General features: G+C 43.6%; 1 protein-coding gene across 2 annotated transcripts; it reads right to left on the reverse strand.

Moving 5' to 3' along the window:
* Positions 1-347: 347 nt before the first annotated feature.
* Positions 348-20,488, reverse strand: LOC135230840 (Fc receptor-like protein 1). Of its 2 annotated transcripts, XM_064283045.1 has the most exons (11): positions 20,214-20,487; positions 12,740-12,760; positions 10,530-10,799; positions 8,228-8,515; positions 7,794-8,066; positions 7,378-7,494; positions 5,774-5,801; positions 4,150-4,232; positions 3,856-3,927; positions 3,232-3,260; positions 348-1,557 (listed from the first exon to the last, which is right to left on the reverse strand). In XM_064283045.1, the coding sequence occupies exons 1-11, from the start codon at positions 20,242-20,244 to the stop codon at positions 1,486-1,488; spliced, it is 1,284 nt and encodes a 427-aa protein (XP_064139115.1). In that variant the 5' UTR covers positions 20,245-20,487; the 3' UTR covers positions 348-1,485. The 2 variants fall into 2 exon arrangements, with proteins under 2 accessions (XP_064139115.1, XP_064139116.1); XM_064283046.1 differs by lacking the exon at positions 12,740-12,760 and having other exon boundaries at positions 20,214-20,488.
* Between the last annotated feature and the right edge of the window lie 1,266 nt (positions 20,489-21,754).

The following is a 21,754-nucleotide window of genomic DNA, read 5'->3' on the forward strand; positions in this document are numbered from 1 at the left end:
TTACACCTCAATAAACAGTTCATATAAAAGCATAAGAAAAAGAAATGAACACAAAGAAAAATGGGCAAAAGCTAAACACAGAAAACTTCTAGAAGAATTATAAACCAGCCGTCAATTTATGGAGAGATGCTCAACTTCCTTAGTAATTTAAAACTTTTAAATGGAAATAACAGTGATACTTTTCCCTACACCTTCATTCTCTTCTTTACTGTTGATGAATATGTTAATTGATACAATTTACAGGAGGGCAATTTAAGAGTATTTAACAAAATCCTCTAACGTACGTAACCTAAAACGTAGTGATCCCAGATATATGTTAATTTATCTTTCAGATAAACCAACAAGAATGCATAAAAAGATGTTTTTTTATAGGACATTTACTTTAGCAATGTTTTTACAATATGAAAACTTTGGAAGCCACCTTAAAGTCCATCAGTGCTGGGAAGGATTAAAACATATTATGGCTTGCCTATACAATGGAATACTGTACAGCCTTTTAATATAGTACAGTAGATCTATACAGACTTGAAAGTATTTCACGATATTTTGTTAAGTAGGCATATTTTTAAATAACTATACTTACATACATGTGTATGTGTTTGTACAAAACTATCTGGAGAGTCATAAGGTACATTTTTAACAATGGCTACCCTTTGTGGTGTCCTATTACAGGGACAGCTTCAACTTTTTTATTTTTTATGCAAATTGCTTTCATTTGTAAGAGTGTGCGATTGCTTTCAAATTAAAACACAGACTCCAAACCATATTATACATGTTTTCAAGAAATTTATGAATGAAAGAAGTAAAAAATATATTCACAAACCTTCTAGAGGTTGCAGCAGACACAGAATTTTGGATAGAGATTATTTCTCATAAATATTGAGACATTTAGATCAGCCTGGATAACACATTATTAAAATTGAGTGTGGCCACCATAATTCTTTATGTAATTTTGTTTTAGTTCTAATTTGCTAACTTGACCCAAAATATACTGAATAGTGTATTTTAGGCAGAAACATGATGATTAACCTAAGTGGGGTTCTCTACTGCCTGTGCTGAGAAAATACTTAGACAAAACCATGGACACAGCTGCCTTGTTGGAGCAGTTCTACAAAACCACTCTCCCTGGGTCCACGCACTCTTAGCTTCACTATTTCTCCACCAGGAGAGCCCAACCCCTTTTATCCCACCATTTCCTCTTGCGAAAAGAATTAAGAGCACGTTTTGACCCATCCCAGAGGAACCAGCAGGAAACCAGCTCTTCCATAACACAGTTCTTCCCACTCCTGTATCCACGTTAGTTCTCCTGGATGGTCTCTTCAGGGCTTACAGTGACTTCACGGTAGATGAAGGATTAGGCTCATGGAGCAAAGCACCTGGGTGAGGTGTACCAGAAAGCCGGCTCCCCTGTGCTCTCTGAAGAACATGTTGGATCTGAGGCTTGGGCTCATGGATGGTTTTAAAAAGGTGGAATATTCCATAGTTTTACATTGCATCTTCATAGTCCACATCCATATTGCTTGCCTGCTTCACCTTAGAATAGATGGCTAAGGAGACCTGGAAGCAAAGGGTCATAGATAGGACTAAAGCAGAGAAGACAGCAGAACATGCCTCCCAGCAGCCCACTTCCCCTGTAGCCTAGATGCATACTACCATGGTATACCACACAGCATATAAATTAGAGCCTCTTTGAAGACTGTGGTCCAAGGGCAGCATTTTCAAAGGGTCTTCATCCCACTGGTGGGCCACAGAGGTGCTCCTGATGAGCTACAAACTGACCCAAAGATGCAAGGGCTTCTCTCATTCTTATGGGCTGTTATAAGGCAGTTCCATGGGCTGTCATCTATTAAGGGATGTCAGAATTTTGTATTTGTAAACTAAATTTAGTGTGTCACTGGAGCTCACCAAGGACTTGAATTCTGTCTTGTTATGGATTGAATGAAAACCCTGGTGGCGTAGTGGTTGAGTGCTACAGCTGCTGGCCAAAAGGTTGGCAGTTCAAGTCCACCAGGCGCTCCTTGGAAACTCTATGGGGCAGTTCTACTCTGCCCTGTAGGGTCGCTATGAGTCAGAATCGACTCAACAGCAGTGGGTTTGGTTTTGGTTTTTTATGGATTGAATTGTGTCCCACCAAAAATACGTGTTGGTTCCTAACTCCTACAGCAGTGGATACAATCCTAGTTGGAAATAGGGTTTAATTTGTTATGTTAATGAGGTCATATCAGTGTAGGGTGTGTCGTAAGCCTAATTAGTCCTAAATTATAAAAAAGAGCAGATTAGAGACAGGTAAAATAAAAGTCATGTGAAGCTCATCAAGGAACTGAGGAATATTGGGGCTACAGAAGCTAAGTATCTTCCTCCAGAGCCGAAAGAGAGAGAGCCTTCCCCTATAACTGGTAGCCTGAATTCAGACTTCTAGCCTCCTGAGCTAGAATTTCTGTTCTTTAAAGCCACTTACTTTCAGTACTTCTATTATAGCATCACTGGGAAACTAAGTCATGTCCTGAGACATCTGGTTGCCCACACTACGCTAGACAAAATTATAAAGCACCTGTCACCTTTGCACACACAAAAGGGTTGAAATTCTGCAATTACCAGAAACGATTTTTATAACATCGGTGATGTCTTAAGTTGTTCAAGGTTCACAAATCACTATTACAATCACTATTAGTATAGGTTTGTTTAATAATAATTTAGTGGATTGTTTGGCTAACCTTATATCACAGTTATATATGGATGGCTCAACAATATTTGGGACACAGAATTTCAAGTAAATAGGCTTTTTAGACTAGGTAGTACTATGTTTCAACTACAAATCATTCATATGCCTATTGCTAAATGTCCATTTAAAACCAAAACCAAACTTGCTGCCATCAAATCGATTCCGATTCATAGACACCCTATAGGACAGAGTAGAATTGCCCCATAGCATTTCCAAGGAGAGGCTGGTGGATTTGAATTGCTGACCTTTTGGTTACCAGCTAAGCTCTTAACCACTACGCCACCAGGGCTCCAAATGTCCATTTAGGCCTCCAAAATATTCCTTATACAGTGATACTTTATTGTTACAACGCATTTTTGACCCCCACTGTGTGCAGAGATAGGGAAGGAGGTGGACTATGAAATCATTTGCTTTTCCTAAATGACCATAATTTTAAAAGTTTGAGAACCAGTGCCCAGAGGAAAGGCAGCAAGGGCATGGAGGAAAGAACAACAGGGACTTTAACTCACCTCATCCTCAGTAAGTGTCCTTGGCGGCTCTAAAGTGGAGAAAAAGATAAATACGCTAAGTCCCCACTTCTATTGAAAGTCCTTGCCTAAACTGGCATTAATATAGGCTTCTTCCTCTCCCATCTGCCGCCCGTGTATTGAATTCCATTAATATTTTCACTCTTGCTTTTCTACCTATTACAAATAAGATTTCCTTACTCTACAGGGGAATATTGGCAGCCCGGGGGTCGGGAGTAAATACACCCCTCCTGACACAGGAGGGGTCTTTACACCACTCAGATTTGCTGAGCCCAACACGCGTGCGAAGCGCAGCAGCAAAATAATTAGGTGGCTGTGATGGGGCTGCTTTGGGAGGCCGTGGGACCACTCCGAGAGAGCAGACAGAAGCCATCGTCTCTGCTGCTGCTGCGGTAACACTGGGCGGTGAGACGTTAAACAGGCCAAGTTAACGTTAGCATTGTGATCTACTCCAGGCTGCTTCCGGACCAAAGACCAGTTTTCAGAGAGGGACGGTAGTGCTCAGGGCCGGCTCCAGGCAGCTGCTCTGCTGGGCGCCGCCATTGATTCTCCTCTTGGTTCCAGGAAGGAAAAGAGGCAGACACAAAGTCAGTCCTCATCTCTCACCTGCTGCTGGTTTCCGTTCCTGCTGGCTACAGTACACCAGTGAATAGACGTCATCCCCACTTACAACGTTCACTGAAAAAGAGGAAAGGAGGCATCAGGACACAGCCTCCTCTTCTTGCCGTTCGACTCACTCCATACCTGTCCACCCATCACAGCCCTGAAGACCCAGGAGTCATTTATTTGCAGAGGTGGCTGGGGCCCAGCACGGCCAGGTTGTGGTAGCAGACATCACCCCATGACCCCTTCCTCAGCTAACTCTGCACATTTTGGCACAGGTCATTTGGGACACCTCACCATTTTCATACACGGGCTGCGGCGGCGCTGGGGTAGGTGAGTTGACATAGGTAAAGTCTTGGGGTACAGGGCTGGGAGGGCTCCTGCAAACACAGAAACATATGCTTTCATTTGGGGTAGTGAGTGAGACGTCGAAGGAGAGAAACCTGTTAGAAACTGTCTTGAGTGGAACAATAATTCCTGGGCAAATCAGCATCTGGATGGCACGGCTCTATGGGACAAGCCGCCATCCTCCACACGGGCTGAGTGGGGCATTGCAGAGTGGGCTTGGTGGTGTTGGTAGTTGCCGTGAAGTCGGTTCTGACTCATGGTGACCTCATGTAGAGCAGAACTAAACCTTGCCCCGTCCTTCACCACTTCACAATCTTTGGTGTGTTTGAGCCTATTTATTGTTGCAGCTACTGTGTCAATCCACCTCCCTGAGGGTTTCCCTCATTTTCACCGACGCTCCTTTACTAAACACTATGTCCTTTTCTAGTGACTGGTCTTTCCTTATGATGTGTTCACAGTAAGCTAGCCAAAGCCTCACTATCCTCGATTCTAAGGGACATTCTTAGGGCAGAGCATGCAGTAGGGTGTATTTTTCATGAGTGTAAGGTCCTTCCTTATCTGACTGTCTCCCTGTGGGATCGCTCACACCCAGAATCGTGTCAGTCACATAATAGGTATTCAGTAAATATTGAATGAAGAATATGGATTCACCCTAGATGGAAAACAGGTGGCTAGGTAGAACAAGCAGCTTGAGAATGGGCCAGAAGAAAGTGGTCCCACATATGCATGCACCACTGAAAGAGTGTTACTCTGATTTGGGGAAAAAAATCTGTTTATCGTTGGCATAAATAATACACTATAAAAATATGTCGACTAAATATTGGTATCCCCAGATGGAAGTATTTTAAATCTTTTCCTCCTTTAAACTTCCAAAGAACTTCAACAACTTTTCAGGAAGTTTATTACTCTCTGTCTTGCATTACAGAAATGGGTCTATACCTTGTTGTTGTTTTTACTGTTGTTGTTAGGTGCCATCAAGTTGGTTCCAACTCAGAGCAACCCTACGTACAACAGAACAAAATGTTGTCCAGTCCTATGCTATCCTCACAATTGTTGCTGTGTTTGAGACCATTGTCACACCCACTGTGTCAGTACATCTCATTGAGGGTCTTCCTCTTTTTCACTGACCCTCTATTTTACCAAGCACGATGTTCTTCTCCAGGGCCTGGTCCAACCTCCTGGTCTACCTTAAAATACTTTAAGACTCTCAAGATCTTTTCATATTTTCAGGCCCGTCATCACTTAACAGAATGATTTACAGGCCTTCAGATATGGTGGACTAATTGCAAGAATGGATAACTCTAGTCAAAGCCATACAACTTTCTTATTTTTACTAATGAAGTAAAAGAGATGAATTAAGGAGAAAGATGAAAGGATTTAAATGAATTAGTTAATATATGAAATCGAACAGAAGAGGAAGAGAAATTGAAGGTTCAGGCAGCAGTGGAAGGACTCTGGAGTGACAGTGTTTGATATAATGAAGATATGAGAAGCTCATGAGAGAGGACAGCTCAAATTTTTTAAAATTATTTTGCTGCATTATTGGCACACACAGAGAAAGCAGAGGCCTCACCTGAGTGGATCCCTGGCTGACCGGTTTCCTGCAAGTCAAACAAAGAAGCACACATGTGAATGGAGGGAGCCCTCTCTCTCAGTGTTTTCCTACAGCACCTGTGCAAGGAACGTCCCTTGTGCCCGATACCCATCCACGGCCAGACCCCAGGGTGAGCTCAGGGGACAGCCTAGTGATCGTTAGGCAGAGATTTCATCCCCAGATGAAGAGACTTGGGTCCAAAATAGTTCAATAGGGTCAAAGCCACAAAGCTCACTTGTACCAGAACTAGAATTTGAACCTAAGCCTCCAAAACATCAAGTCTATTGTAATTTTTGTTTCTGGTTTTGCAACCACACCATCTAATCTTTTCATGACAAGAGTACTTGCAGGTAGGTATTGCCACAGTCCTATTATAAATGGAGTGAACAAAACCATTGCTGTCCAGTCAGTTCCAACTCATAGCAACCCTAAAGGACAGATCGGAACTGCCCCATAGGGTTTCCAAGGAGGGCCTGGTGGACTCAAACTGCTGACCTTTTGGTTAGCAGCCATAGCTCTGAACCACTACGCCACCAGGGTTTCCATAGATGGAGTGAGGTGCCCAAATATGCCAGAAAGGCTTGAAACTTAAATACAGATCTCACATTGTCCTCTCTTGCCCAGTTTCCAACTTGCTCAATGGAGGACAGGAGAACAAATTTAAACATACAAATGAAGACAGGATTACCAGTTGTGACAGAGCATGGACCTAAAAACTTGGTACTCTGGTGAAGAATAATAAAAGAGAACAGTTGTAGGCTCAGTGGCCAAATGAAATCTCTTTGAGGAAATGGCATTTAAGCTGAAAAGTGAGAAAGATCCAGCACTGAGTAGAAAGTATAGATGTGTAGGTGAGTAAGTCAGGGAGAAGGAAAAGGTAACAATTTATGCATTGACTAGAACAAGGGTATGGTCAGTATAGCTGGAGCTCTTAACTGTACTTCTCTTCTGTTGCTATTAGTTGCCATCGAGTCAATTATAACCCGTGGTGACCCCATGTGTGCAGAGTAAAAGTGCACTCCATAGGGTTTTCAACGGCTATGACCTTTCAGAAGCAGATCTGTCTTTTGAGGCACCACTGGTGGGTCTGTACCACCAACCTTTCAGTTAGTAGTCCAGCACTTAGCAATTTGCCCCACCCAGGGAACCAACTTCTCTGTTGTTGTTTTAGGTGCTGTCAAGTCGGGTTCCAGCTTATAGTGACCGTATGCGTAACAGAACGAAACACTACCCGGCCCTGCTCCATTCTCACAATTGTTGCTATGTTTGTGCCCATTGTTGCAGCCACTGTGTCAACCCATCTCACTGACATTTCTCTTATTTAGTTAATTTCTGTATAAAAAATTAAATCACAGAAGCACAAGTTTTCAGTTAAACCTTAACTGATAACACATGGGAGATAGAGGACTATTTGAAAACTTTAATAGGTGCCATTCCTACTCATTGGCGGTTGTGAGCAGACCTGTAGCCAGGGTGGTTAGCAGGATATATTCATATTTTACAATATACACATCACAGATCCAGTCTATTTCAGTGAAAACAAATGTTGCACTAACAGATTCCCAATCTCTATAAATACTAACCTATTTTTTTCTTGAGCCAGTAACAAAAGAGTAGGATGACAGCGGTGGGACCAAGGGTGCCGAGTAGCCCCTCGATGACTCCTATAGTAAGAAGTTCCCTTCTGTCCTTGGTAGGCACTGAAAGGAGAGACCTGTGCATGAGCTTGGGGTACGGAGAGCAGAGATCTTGGGTGTGGGTTGCAGCCCGGATCTGCTCTTCTTAGGGGGGCTTGCAGCATATCATGTTGATGAAAGAAGAAGCGCCCAGCATTTTGGCCCTCCACACTCCCCAGATGCATCGCTTAGAACAGCACCAACCGCAGAAGCTCCATCTTTGGTAGCACCCCACCAGCAGCACTGTGGCAGCATCAACAAAACTTTCTCAGGAAGCTGGGAAAGAGACATGGACCAACACAGTTCTGTAGCCTGAGCTATACCTGTGATGTTGAGTAGCACGGCCTCACTGTGCTGGGCCCCCAGGCCATTGTCGGCCTCACAGAAGTAGTTCCCAGAATGCTCTGCAGTCAGGTTGAAGGATGCTCCTCCTCCAGAGGGGGCTGAGCTGTTCCCCAAGATGATATCTTCGTGATAGAACCGGTATAGGATTGGGGGAGAGCCTCTTTGGGCCTCACAGTGAAGCTCCACCATGTCCCCCACCACAGCCTGGGCCCCAGTAGCCCTGAGGGTGAGGACTGGATGAGACACTGGAACTGACAGAAATAGTCAGCTGTCAGAGGGGTCTCTTATGCTGGCACAGACTCATAATCACTGGCCACAGAGGCTCCGCCCCATTTGAACTTCCTCAGGGTGTCCCTGGGGAACATGGAGCCCAGCTTGAGACCTGCTGGTTGAGATGAATAGTGAAACTTACTTCTGACAGTGATGCTCACCAGCCCACTGAGGCTGGGGCCATAGCCATTGTCAGCTGCACAGTAATATTGCTCAGCATCACTCTCCCTCGCCGTGAGGATCTCAAAGTCTGCAGTTAAGGAACGCAGGGTCTTTGTGCCCAGTTTGAAACCCATGGCCCCTTTGTACCAGAGGAAGGTGATGTTTCCTGTGCCCTTAGCGACCGAGCAGACCAGGACCAGCTTTTTTCCCTCCATCACCTGGCCCCCTGGGGGCTGTGTCTCCAAGCTCACATCAGAGACGCGGACTCCTGTGTGAATAGAAGATGACATAAGAGGAGTCTGAGTAGGGAGGATTTCAGGGGCAGGGAGCAGATATGACAGCGATGAAAGCAAAAACCCCAGGTAAAGTCAGTGATATATATACTTTAAAGGAAAAAAAGGAGTCTCTGCTGACTTGGAATTGCAGATGATAGTGTAAGAAAGCAAAGAATATTGAATACACCATGGATATACCACGGACTGTAAGAAGAATGAACAAATCTGTCCTGGAAGAAGCACAGCCAGAATGCGCCTTAGAAGCACGGATGGTGAGACTTCATCACAGGTATTTTGGGCATGTTATCAGGAGGGACGAGTCCCTGGAGAAGGACATTATGCTTAGTAGACAGCGAAAAAGAGGAAGGCCCACAAGAAGATGGATTGACACAGTGGCTGCAACAATGGGCTCAAGCATAACAACAATTGTGAGGATGGCACAGGACCAGGCAGTGTTTGGTTCTGTTGTACATGGGGTCCCTGTGAGTCAGAACTGACTCGACAGCACTTAACTAAGTGTAAGAAAGACACCATAATATTACCATGGAGGATGTAGGTCAATGTGACTCTCAGATATAGAGAGAGATTCAGGTACATCTCTAGACCAGCTCCTATTCCCATGGGAACAGAATACAGCAGACAGGGAGGACCAGTTCAGGGAGGACCATCCCTGAGTTTCCAAACCCTCAATTTTCTAGATACAGTAGTATGGTGGGTTACAAGTTCAGGTTGCAAATCGAACTGCCTGTGTTTGAATGTTGGTTCCAACTCTTACTTGCTGTGTGTCCTCTATCAAATTACTTAACTTCTCTGAGACTCACTTTCTTATCTGCAAAATGGAGATGATAACGATAGTTATCTTCCGTAGTTGTGAAGATTCAATTCGACAGTGTGCAGCATTAGGACAGGACTTGCTGTACACTAACTGTGCGTGAAGACAGCTATGATTTTTTTGTTCCGGTCCAGTTTCACCAGTGTTGAGTTTTAAGCATGTTAGGAAAACCCAGCCTTTTGGAAGTAGTAGACATTTGCTTTATGGCACAGTGGATATGCCTTTGCCTGAGAATAGGAAAGGATGTTGGAAGTGTCCATCCTGAAATGGAATAACATGGTTCAAAATCACTAACACCCTCTTTTCTATTTATCTTTCAAAATCAAGCTCCAACTTCCTTCCATAAGCCGTTTTCCAATAGCCTATTCCATATTCTTCTTCTATAAAACCTCTTACCACCTCAGTCAGATTTCTCCTTCTCTGCAGCCTCTACTAGTAGCCAACCCTAGACCATACAGCACCACATAGTTTATCTCAGGTATTCAGGGTGCTGGTTGAACAAACACTTCTTGTAGTCAGAGATCATGTATCATGCAACAATAATTTTCCCCTACACCTTCCAGCACAGTGAAGATACACAGTGTCTCCAAAATATTCTTCTGTTTGCCTGAATGGGAACAGCAAGGATAAGGGAACATCTCTTAAGGATTCTGTTATGGTTTGAATTGTGTCCTCTAAAAACTACGTGTTGGAGTCCTGACCCCTACGCCTGTGGGTGAAATCCCGTTTGTAAATAGGGTTCTTCTTTATGATAATGAAGCCATGTCAGTGTAGGGTGTGTCCTAAACCAAATCATTTCGGAGTGATAGAAGGAACAGCCTAGACACACAGACAAGCAAGTGTGAAGGAGAGAAGGTAGACGCCACATGTAAATCGCCAAGGGACTGAGGAGCCTGGAAGAGACAAGGATCTCCACCCAAGAGTCACATCCTGAATTTGGACTTCTAGCCTCCTGAACTGTGAGGAAAAAAATTTCTGTTTGCTAAAGCCACCCATTTATGGTATTTGTGTTATAGCAGCACTAGGAAACTAGACAGATCTGATAGAGAGGTTCAGGTCCATCTCTAGACTAGCTCCTATTCCCTTGGGAGCAGAACACAGCAGAGAAGGATGACCAGCCTCATGCCACTGCCCCTTTTGGCCCACCCTGGTCGACATGCCCCACTGGCACTCACTCTGCACGTCTATCCAGAACCTCTGGCTCCGTATAACTCGAGTTTTCTCTGGCTTTGCCTCACACCAGTAAGACCCTGAGTTTTCACGCCACATTTTGGGAATCTGAAGCTTTGGGGAGGTGTTGCAGGGCAATCTCTGGTTCCAGACATCACTGAAGAAGCAGAATTGAAGCTGGACACCTGCTGTCTGCGGAGCTGGGTAGATCTTACAGATCAGAGTCATCGAGCTCCCCTCTATAGGCCGGGTGGGACTAGCTATCAGAAGCAGCTCTAGAGAAAAAAGAAACACATATTCCAGGGTGAAGGGGTTCAGAGTTCCTGGTGAGAGGCACTTTTGGTTCTCAGCACTGGTAAACAGGGCTCAAAGAACCAGCCAGCTGGACACACAGTCTATCCCTCATATGACCCTCTCACAGTGGCCTGTGGGCTTCCCTTTGCCATGAGTCCACTCTGCTCACACCTCCCACCACACACACACACACACACACACACACATCCTGCCCCTGTGCAGCAGCGTCCTTTACCTGGAATTGATCTTTTCTCTTTGTGAAGTTTCTGTCACTGGGTGGTGGAAATGGTTAAGTGCTCGGCTACTAACTGAAAAGTTGGCAGTTCAAATCCACCCAGAGGCATCTTGGAAGAAAGGCCTGGCAATCTACTTCTGAAAGATTAAAGCCTTGAAAACTCTATGGACCAATTCTACTCTGACACACAAAAGGTTGCCATGAGTTGGAGTCAACTCCACAGCATTTTTGTTTTGTTTTGCTTTGTTTTTTTTTTTTGTTTTTAACTTCCTCCTCTGAATGGGGCTTGGGTGCTAACCAAAAGGTCAGCAGTTCAAATCCACCAGCAGCTCCTTGGAAACCCTACGGGGCAGCTCTGCTCTGTGCCATATGGTTGCTATGAGTCAAAATTGACTCGATGGCAGCGGGTTTGGGTTTTGGCTCTGAATGGGGTTTAGGGGAAGAGGAGGTGAGAAAGAGGTGGGGCTGGCTGCAAGGTCCTGGGCGTAGTCTCGCAGCTCAGAGCTTGCTTCAGATCGTCACAAGCTACGGAGACTACCTGGCAAATACTTGATGACGGAAACTTGGTTTCTTCATCCTCATTCTCAATGCAGCCTTTGATTCCTGCTTTAAGCGAGGATTAGTTAGGTATGTGGTTTTATGGCATAACAGCAGGGCCAGAAGAACACAAGGCATGAGTTAGACTTGAGCAAATATCATGTGAGGAACTCAGAAGACTGGGTTGCTTCTGAAACTCTCTTTTGACAGGAATTCATAATCCATTAGAGCCTGCATTCCTGAGTTCTTGAGGCTGCAGAACAACCTCTTTTAACACTGTGGTATTTTACGCACAAAAAAAAACCAAAACCCCTTGCTGGTGAGTCGATGCCAACTCACAGTGACTCTATAGGACACAGTAGAACTGCCCCATTGAGTTTCCAAGCAACGCTTGGTAGATTCAAACTGTTAACTTTTGGTTAGCAACCATAGTACTTAACCATTACACCACCAGGGTTTCCATTTTAGGCACAAAAGAGTAATTCTCACATTCATTAGGTGTAAACATGCCCTGGTGAAAGATCCCCTGTGAGGGGATCTTGTCCTCCTCTCCTCATCTGGGTAAGGGAGGACTTTAAATCAGGACCAAAGCTAAATTAGTTTACATAAACCGGGGTCTGAGAGAAACTGTAGCACTTGGTGCTGCAGGGCAGGGCTAGAGATGGAAGGAGGCAGTGCTACTACTCCATTTATTGTGTGGACCGAGGATTGACTGTAAGGTTCGTCTCCAAGGATGTCCAGCATTTCCTCCATCACCTCTGGTGGAGCACCCAGCTGGGAAGTACACAGGGACCTTAGAGCCTCCCAGGCTGGAGGACAGAGATTCTCTAGCTTCAGTCTTCGGCACCCTCTGCCTTTCTTGCCAAAATACTATCTTCCTCCCCACACTGTGCTTCCCAGAAATAAGATGGTGTTCTTGAGGTCAGAGCAAGACCTGTACATGCGTTGAGCAGGCACACGTCAGGTGCAGAGACTGGCGTAAACAGCGCAGCCCAGGCCCAAGGGAGCCACTGATGTGTTTATACACCTCAGCAGTGTCAGCAGGGTGTGTCTTGGACGAGCAGGGGCTGCTCAGACAGCCATTCACCGGCCTCCTCCAGTGACAAGGCACCCACAGACCGCGAAGAAGAAAGGGAAGTTGCAACTCACCGGTTGGTTCACAGAGTGGAGCTGGGAGAGAAGGCAGCAGAGATCAGTAGAGAGCAGCAAAGTTTAACTCTACAATCCACCCTCCTTCCCTCTTACCCTCCCCCATCTCTGCCTTTCTTCCTCCTTAACCTTCTCTTTCCTCCCTCTTTCTCTTCTGCCCTCTCTCCTTTCATATTCTCCTCCCCTTTCCTGCCTCCCTTTCTTCCCTCTTTTCCTTTCCCCTCATTCCACATCACTTATAAAACACCTTCCTACAAAAAACACATGGCTTTTTTTGCACCATCATAAAGTAATTTATGATCACTTTTCTCATCTGTAATTAGGAAATGGTGCCTTTGCTTTTAACTACTTGGCAGCTCCCTTCTTCACGCCCCTCACTTCTAGCCCTTCAATTCAAAAGTGTTCCTGATCCAGCTCAAGACTCTCTGCTCGTAGTAACAACAGAGTCAGACAAGGAGAGTGGAGGGGATCATCCTCAAGGTCGTGGTGCCCCTTTATTTACCAAGTTCGGATCAGAGTAAGCTTAGAGACAAGAGAAGGAATTCGGATTTCTCCAAAGACATTCTCAAGGATTGGACCCAGATATTTTGGCATAATGGTCAAGAAGAGAGCATTCTGAGGAAAATGTGAGCTCTGTAGCCAGATGGGATAGACTTAAATGCTGGCTCTTTGTCTACAAGCTGTGTGACCTTTGGAAAAATGCTTTATCTCTTTGTGCTTTAGCTTCCTTCTCTGTAAAATGGAAATAATAAGAGTACCTACCCCTAGAGTTTTTGCCAGGATTAAAAAAGCTAGTACCTATAAAGTGCTTAGAATAATGCCTGAAAATGTGTTGGCACCCAATTAATATTGTCTAGTATTATTATTATCTCTTTCAGTTCATGTTTAGTTTGAGATGCCTGATGTTTTAAATTAAATATTTATGTGAATAATTAGTTCCTCAGGTAGAGAGGAGGGAACAATGATAGGTAAGATAAAAATCACATTTTGCTTATTCATGCATTCAGCAATTTTTTTTTTAATTTTACTTTAGATGAAGGTTCACAGAACAGACTAGTTTCTCATTAAACGGTTAGCACACATACTGTTGTATGACATTGGTTAACACCCCATGACATGTCAACACCCTCCCTTCTCAACCTTGGGTTCCCTATTACCAGCTTTCCTGTCCCCTGCCTTCTAGTCTTTGCCCCTGGGCTGTTGTATCCCTTTAATCTTGTTTTGTTTTATGGGCCTATCCAGTCTTTGGATGAAGAATGACCCTCAGGAGTGACTTCACTACTGAGCTAAAAGGGTGTCCAGGGGCCATACTCTTGGGGTTTCTCCAGTCTCTGGTAGGCCAGTAGGACTGTCTATTTGTGAGTTAGGATTTTGTTCTACATTTTTCTCCAGCTGTGTCCAGGGACCCTCTATTATGATCTCTGTCAGGGCAGTCAGTGGTGGTAACCGGGCACCATCTAGCTAGCTGTACTGGACTCGGTCTGGTGGAGGCCATGGTAGATGTGGTCCGTTAGTCCTTTGGACTAATCTTTACCTTGTATGTTTAGTTTTCTTTATTCTTCCTTGCTCTCAAAAGTGTGAGACTAGTGGAGTATCTTAGATGGCCACTTACAGGCTTTTAAGACCTCAGACACTACTCATCAAAGTAGAATGTAAAGAATCTTCTTTATAAATGATGCTATGCCGATTGAGCTAGATGTTCTCCCAGACCATGGTCCCCACAGCCCTCAGCCCAGCAATTTGTTCCCTCAGGGAGTTTGGATGTGTCTATGGAGTTTCCATGACCTTGCCTTGTATAAGTCGTGCTGGCTTCCAAAGTTTTGTGTACTGTCTCACCCTTCACCAAAGTTACCACTTACCTATTGTCTATTTAGTGTTTTGCCGTCCCCATGCTTCCCCTCCCTCATAACCATCAAAGATTGTCTCTTTTCGTGTGTAAACCTTTTCAAGAGTTTTTACAGTAGTGGTCTCATACAATATTTGTCTTTTTGTGATTGACTTATTTCACTCAGCATAGTGCCCTCCAGATTCACCCGTGTTGTGAGATGCTTTGAAGATTCATCCTTGTTCTTTATCTTGCATAGTACTCCATTGTGTGAATGTACCATAGTTTGTTTATCCGTTCATCTGTTGATGGGCATTTTTTGCTATTGCGAACAATGCTGCAATAAACATGGGTATGCATATGTCTATTTGTGTGACGACTCTCATTTCTCCAGGATATATTCCTAGGAGTAGGATTGCTGGATCATATGGTATTTCTGTTTCTAGCTTTCGAAGTAAGTGCCATATCATTTTCCAAAATGGTCATATCATTTTGTATTCCCATCAGCAGTGCATAAGAGTTCTAATCTCCCTACAGCCTCTCCAATATTTATTACTTCCTTTTTTTTTTTTTTTTTGTTTCGTGCCAGTGTTGCCGGGGTGAGATGGTATCTCATTGTGGCTTTGATTTGCATTTCTCTAATGGCTAGTAATCTCGAGCATTTCCTCATGTGTCTGTTGGCCACTTGAATGTCTTTGGTGAAGTGTCTGTTCATTTCCTTTTCCTGTTTTTTAATTGGATTATTTGTCTTTTTGTTGTAGAGGTGTTGGATCTTCTTGTAGATTTTAGAGATTAGGTCTTTGTCTGATTTCAACAAGCATATTTGAGTGTTTACTATATGCCAGGCATTGTGTGGGGCACTGGGTTTACAGGAGTGAATATGAATGACAGTCTGCCACCAGGGGATTTACATTATAATGAGGAGAGAGCCAATCAGCAAATAAATATATAATGTGATTTCAGAGAGTGGTCAGTGCTACAAGAAAGCAGAGAAATAAGTTACAGAATACCTGAGAATGGTCATAACTTTTTAGATAGATGTCAGTTGAGTAGAAACCTGAATGAAACCAGGGAGTGAGTATCTCTGGCAGAGTTCGCAGCAAATGCAAAGGCCTTGAGAAGGGAATGGACTTATTCAAGGAGAAATAAGAGGAAGTGTCCCTGGGACTGACTGGGAAGGGGACGGTGGTAGATACTGATGTGTGAGAAGTAGGCTGGGGCCAGTCATGGGAGGCTTTGTGGACTTAGTAACAATCGGATTTTGTTCTAGATGTGATGGGGAACCATGGACAGTTCTGAATTAATTTTTTAAATTTGTGTAGGATCACTCTTATCCTGTGAGAAAAGATTATAGAAGTGCAAGAGAAGCAGGGAGAACATTAGTAGGAGAGTTTAGTCTAAAAGAGGGAGAAGGATGGTTCAGATTAGGCAGCACTGGTGCTGTTGAATGGTCAGATTCAGTATAAATTTGGAAGGTAAAATCACTAAGGATTGCTTATGGGTCAGACCTAAAATAAAAGAAAGAGAAGAGTTACATATCACTGCTAAGTTTTTGGCCAAGCAACTGAAATAGAGAAGTTGTGGGGTGGTGGTGGCGAAGGTGTAGGGTCAAGAGATCTATTTGGATATGTTGAGTTTAAGATGCTTCTTAGAGACTGGAGCACTTATACACTGCTGGTGGGCATGTAAAATGGTACAACCACTTTGAAATCAATTTGGCACCTCCTTAAAAAGCTAGAAATGGAAGTACCATATGATCTAGCAATCCCAAGCCTTGGAATAGATAGTAGAGAAATAAGAGCCATCACACAAATAGACATATGAATACCGATGATCACTGCAGCACTGTTCACGAAAGTAAATAGATGGAAACAACCAAGGTTCCTGTCTTAGTCACCTAATGCTGCTGTAACAGAAATACCACAAGTGGATGGTTGTAACAAGAAAATTTATTTCTTCAAGGTAAAATAGGCTAAAACTCCTAATTCACGGTGTCAGCTCCAGGGGAAGGCTTTCTCTCTGTGTCAGCCTTCTTATCAGTCTTCCCTGGACTAGGAGCTTCTCTGCACAGGGACCCCTGGTCCAAAGGGCATGCTGTCCTCCCTGTGCTTCTTTCTAGGTGATATGAGGTCCCCTCACTCTGCTAGCTTCCGTTTCTTTTTAACTCTTGAGAGATAAAAGGTGGTGCAGGCCTCACCCCGGGAAACTCCCTTTACATTGTATCAGGGGTGTGACCTGGTAAGGGCGTTACAATTCTACCCTAATCCTCTTTAACATAAAATTACAATCACAAAATGGAGACAACCACAGATTACTGGGAATCATGGCCTAATCAAGTTAATACACACATTTTGGGGACGGACATAATTCAATCCATGATAGTGCCAACAACAGATGAATGGATAAACAAATTATGGTATATTCACACAATGGAATACTACACAACGATAAAGAACAACGATGAATCCAGGAAACATCTCATAACGTGCCTGAATCCGGAAGGCATTATGCTGAGTGAAATTAGTCAGTCGCAAAGGGACAAATATTGTATGAGACCACTATTATGAGGACTCAAGAAAAGGTTTAAACACAGAAGAAAACATTTTTCTATGGTTACAAGGGTGGGGAGGGAGAGGGAGGGGTATTCACTAACTAAACTTTAGAAAAGAATTATTTTAGATGAAGGGAAGGACAACACACAATACAGGGGAAGTCAGCACAACTGAACTAAACCAAAAGCTAAGAAGTTTTCTGAATACAACCAAATACTTTGAGGGACAAAGTAGCAGGTGCGGGGTTCTGGGAACCATAGTTTCAGGGAACATCTAGGTCAACGGGCATAACAAAGTATATTAAGAAAATGTTCTGCATCCCACTTTGGTGAGTGGTGTCTGGGGTCTTAAAAGCTAGCAAGCAGCCATCTAGGATGCATCAACTTGTCCCAACCCACCTGGAGCAAGGAGAATGAAGAACACCAAAGACACAAGGAAAATGTTAACCCAAGAGACAGAAAGGGCCACATAAACCAGAGACCCCATCAGCCTGAGACCAGAAGAATTAGATGGTCCCTGGCTACCACCAGTAACCGCCCTGACAAGGAACACAACAGAGTTCCTGATGGAGCAGGAGAAAAGGGGAGTGCAGAACTCAAATTCCAGTAAAAAAAAAAAAAAAAAAACAGACTTAAAAATGGTCTGACTGAGACTGGAGGGACCCCAGAAGACTTGGCCCCCAGACTTTGTTAGCCCCAAACTAAAAACATTCCGGAAGCCAATTCCTCAGACAAAGATTAAACCGGACTGTGGGACATAAAATGATACTTGTGAAGAGCGTGCTTCTTAGCTCAAGTAGATATATGAGACTAAACGGGCAGCTCCTGTCTGGAGGCGAGATGAGAAGGCAGAAAGGGATAGGAGCTGGTTGAACGGATGTGGGAAATGCAGGGTGGGAAGGAGGAATGTGTAGTCACATTAAAGGGAGAGCAATAGGGTCACATAACAATGTGTGTATAAATTTTTGTATGAGAAATTAACTTGAACTGTAAACTCTCACTTAAAGCACAATTTAAAAAAAAAGATACTTCTTAGATACCTGAATGACAGTTGAATATATGAGTGGTGTTCAAAGGAGAGGTCAAAGCTGGAGAAATAAATATAAGTTTAAGCTTAATGTGGCACTTAAAGTGACCAGATGATATTACTTGGGGAAGTGTATATGGATAGAGAAGAGAAGTCTAGGTACCAGTCTTGGAGAGGTCTGACATTTTGAGATGAGTATAAGGAGAATTCAGTAATGATGCCTGAGAACCAGCAAATATTGAGTTAAAAAGAAAACCAGCAGAGTATGGTACTCCGGAAGCCAGATGAAAATGTGTTTCAGGAAGAGGGAGTGCTCAACTATGTCAAATGCCCTGAGAGGCTTAATAAAATGAGAAATGAAAACTGATCACTGCATGGGGTGACATGGAAGTGGTTGATAATGTTAACAAGAGCAGTTTCATTGGTGTGGCGTGGAAGAAATACTGATGGAATGGGTTCAAGGAAGGACGGGGAAAAAAAAAAAACTATAGGGACCTAACACAGCTTAACAGTTGCAAGGGGTTAGGGATGCAGAGAAATCTCAATGAGGGTATGAGGGGATTATTTGAAGTGATGGAAATGTTCTGTATTTTGGTGATCGTGGTGGTTACATGTCTCTGGACATTTGTCAAAATTCACAGGAAGTAGATTAAAAAGAGAATTTTCTGGTAAGGTAAATTTAATATGAACTTTACATAGAAAGGATGGGAAGAGATGAAGTCAACAACTCACTGGAAACTTTGTAAAGAGAAACAGAGAAATGATGCAGTAGATGCAAGAGACCATTAGATCATATTTCTATTTTTTCAGATAAAAGACATTGTAGCATGTTTGTATATTCCTAGGAATAATCTAGAATGGAGAAACATTTTAATGATGGATCATGTTTTTAAGAAATCAAGAGAATCTCGGACTCAGTGCCCAGCAGAGAATCCTGTCTTAGATAGGAGGAACCAAAAACCAAACCCACTGCCGTCGAGTCGATTCCGACTCATAGCGACCCTATAGGACAGAGTAGAACTGCCCCCATAGAGTTTCCAAGGAGCGCCTGGCGGATTTGAACTGCCAACCTCTATGGTTAGCAGCCATAGCACTGAACCACTATGCCACCAGGGTTTCCTAGATAGGAGGAGGGACGATATATTCACGGTAAAAGGAGGGAAGGCAGAGTCTGTGAGTACAGAGATGGCTGGGTTGGTAGATACAGCACTAGGAAGATGAGGAAAATTTCTTCTGATTGCTTCTATTTTCCCAGTGACATATGAAGCAAGGTCATAAATTGAGGGTAAGAGGAGGGTTTGAGGAGAAAGAGAAGGGATGGAAGAGTGGTCATCAAGAGTGGGAGACCATGGGCTATGAAAATATAGCAGGCTTGCAGCACTAATGATGTCCCATTTGAAATTTGGGGTCCTACATTTAAAGTGAGATAAGTCAGCAGGATTATGCCTTTTGTCTAAAATCACATTCAGCTGCTTAGGCACAAGTGGGAAGCGCTCAGAAAAGTGTGTTAATTGGGCAAGTGCTGTAGAGGAAGAGAGATTCGGGTGTATCCAAAGGAGCATTGTGGTGATGGAATCTCGGCTGGGCACTGTGAGATGTGAGAACATGGAGAGGAAGAATTGGCAATGAAAAAGTGACCCAGGGGAGCTGAAGACATGGTAAATATGGAGTGCTAGAGAGAGCGAGTATTGACAATAGGGTGTGGTGAAAGGAGGAGTAAAGGGAAATATCGCTGATAGTAAGAAGGGCAAGGAACTGAGCAGCCAGTTTTTCCCATGAATTGTATTTGTGGCTGTTGAAACAGGCACAAGGACAGAATTAGTGGTGGAAGGGAAGACAGAGACAGTAAACACTTTCTATGTGATAAAAACTGAAATGATAGCTTTCTTCAAAAATGTGGCTTCACCGCACCTTCCTGCCTGACTTTGAGCCCCTAGTTGGAAGTAGAGCCCTGAGCACCCCTGAGCACCCCCAGGCAGAAGGTTAGCCCTGGGAAGTTCCCACAGCTCTTCAGGAAGTGGAGCCCCAGTGTGATGGGATCCCATACTCTGCTTCGAGTTGTCCTACTCACCATAGATGAACAGCAGGAGCCTCAGAAGCATGAGGGTCAGGTCGGGAACTGTAACCGAAGATGTCCTTTCATCAGAGAGAATTCACCTCGGAGTTAAGAGGCAGCAGCTTGTCTGAGGTTTGAGGAAGTCAGGATCGGAAGTTACTCTTCAGCACGAGTTTACAAAAATAGATGAAGGAAGAAGAGAGGTGTGGAAGAGCACGGTGTGTGCAAAGGTATAGTCTTCACTCAGGGTGTAGAAGACTATGCATTTCTCCTGTTTCCTGTGGAGGGTGAGGAAATCAAAAGTGCTCCTTTGTGTAGTTTGGTGCTGTCCAGTTGGTTCCGCCTCATAGCCACCTTATGTACGACAGAAGGAAACACTACTCGGTCCTTCGCCATTCTCACAATTATTGCTATGTTTAAGCCCATTGTTGTAGCCACTATGTCAATCCATTTCATTCAGGGTCTTCCTTTTTTTCATCAACTTTATGCTTTATCAAGCATGATGTTCTTCTCCAGGGACTGGTTCCTCCTGGTAACATGTCCAGTTTATGCAAGATGAATTCTCACCATCCTCCCTTTTAAGGAGTGTTCTGGCTGTGCTTCTTCCAAGGCACATTTGTTCATTCTTCTGGCAGTCTGGTAGATTCAGTATTCTTTGCCAATGCTGTAATTCAAAGGCAAAAATTCTTCCTTATTCACTGTCTAGCTTTCACAGGCATATGAGGCGAACGAAAATACCATGGCCTGGGTCACGCATACCTTAGTCCTCAAAGTGACTTCTCTGCCTTTGAACACTTTAAAGAAGTCTGTTGCAGCAGATTTCGCCAATGCAATACGTCATTTGGTTTCTTGACCACTGCACTTTTATGGGCATCGATAGTGGATCCAAATAAAATGAAATCCTTGACAACTTCAGTCTTTTCTCTGTTTATCATGATATTGCTTCTTGGTCAATTTAGGATTTTTGTTTTCTTTATGTTGAAGTGTAATCCCAACTGAAGTCTGTAGTCTTTGATTTTCATCAATAAATGCTTCAATTTCTCTTGACTCTCAGTAGCACAGTTCTGTCATCTGCGTATTGCAGGCTGTTAATGAGTCTTCCAATCTTGACACCTCCTTCTTCTTCCTGTAGTCCAGCTTCTCTGATTATTCGCTCAGCATACAGATTGAATAAGTATGGTGAAAGGATACAACCCTGATGGGCATCTTTGCTGATTGTATCCCCTTGTTCAGACTGAACCACGGCTTTTTGGTCAATGTACAGGTTCCACATGAGCACAATGAAATGTCTGGGAATTTCCATCCTTCGCAATGTTATCCATAATTTGTTATAATCTACACAGTCGAATGGCTTTGCATAGACAATAAAGCACAGGTCAACATCTTTCTTATATTCTCTACTTTCAGCCAAGATCCATCTGACATTACTAATGATATTCCTCATTCCCTGTCTTCCTCTGAATCTGGCTTTAATTTCTGGAAGTTCCCTGTTGATGGTACTGCTGCAGCTGTTTTTGAATTATCTTCAGCATAATTTTACTTGCATGTGATATTAA

Source organism: Loxodonta africana, chromosome 3 (genome assembly GCF_030014295.1).
Source record: "Loxodonta africana isolate mLoxAfr1 chromosome 3, mLoxAfr1.hap2, whole genome shotgun sequence".
Classification (NCBI taxonomy): Eukaryota; Metazoa; Chordata; class Mammalia; order Proboscidea; family Elephantidae; genus Loxodonta; species Loxodonta africana.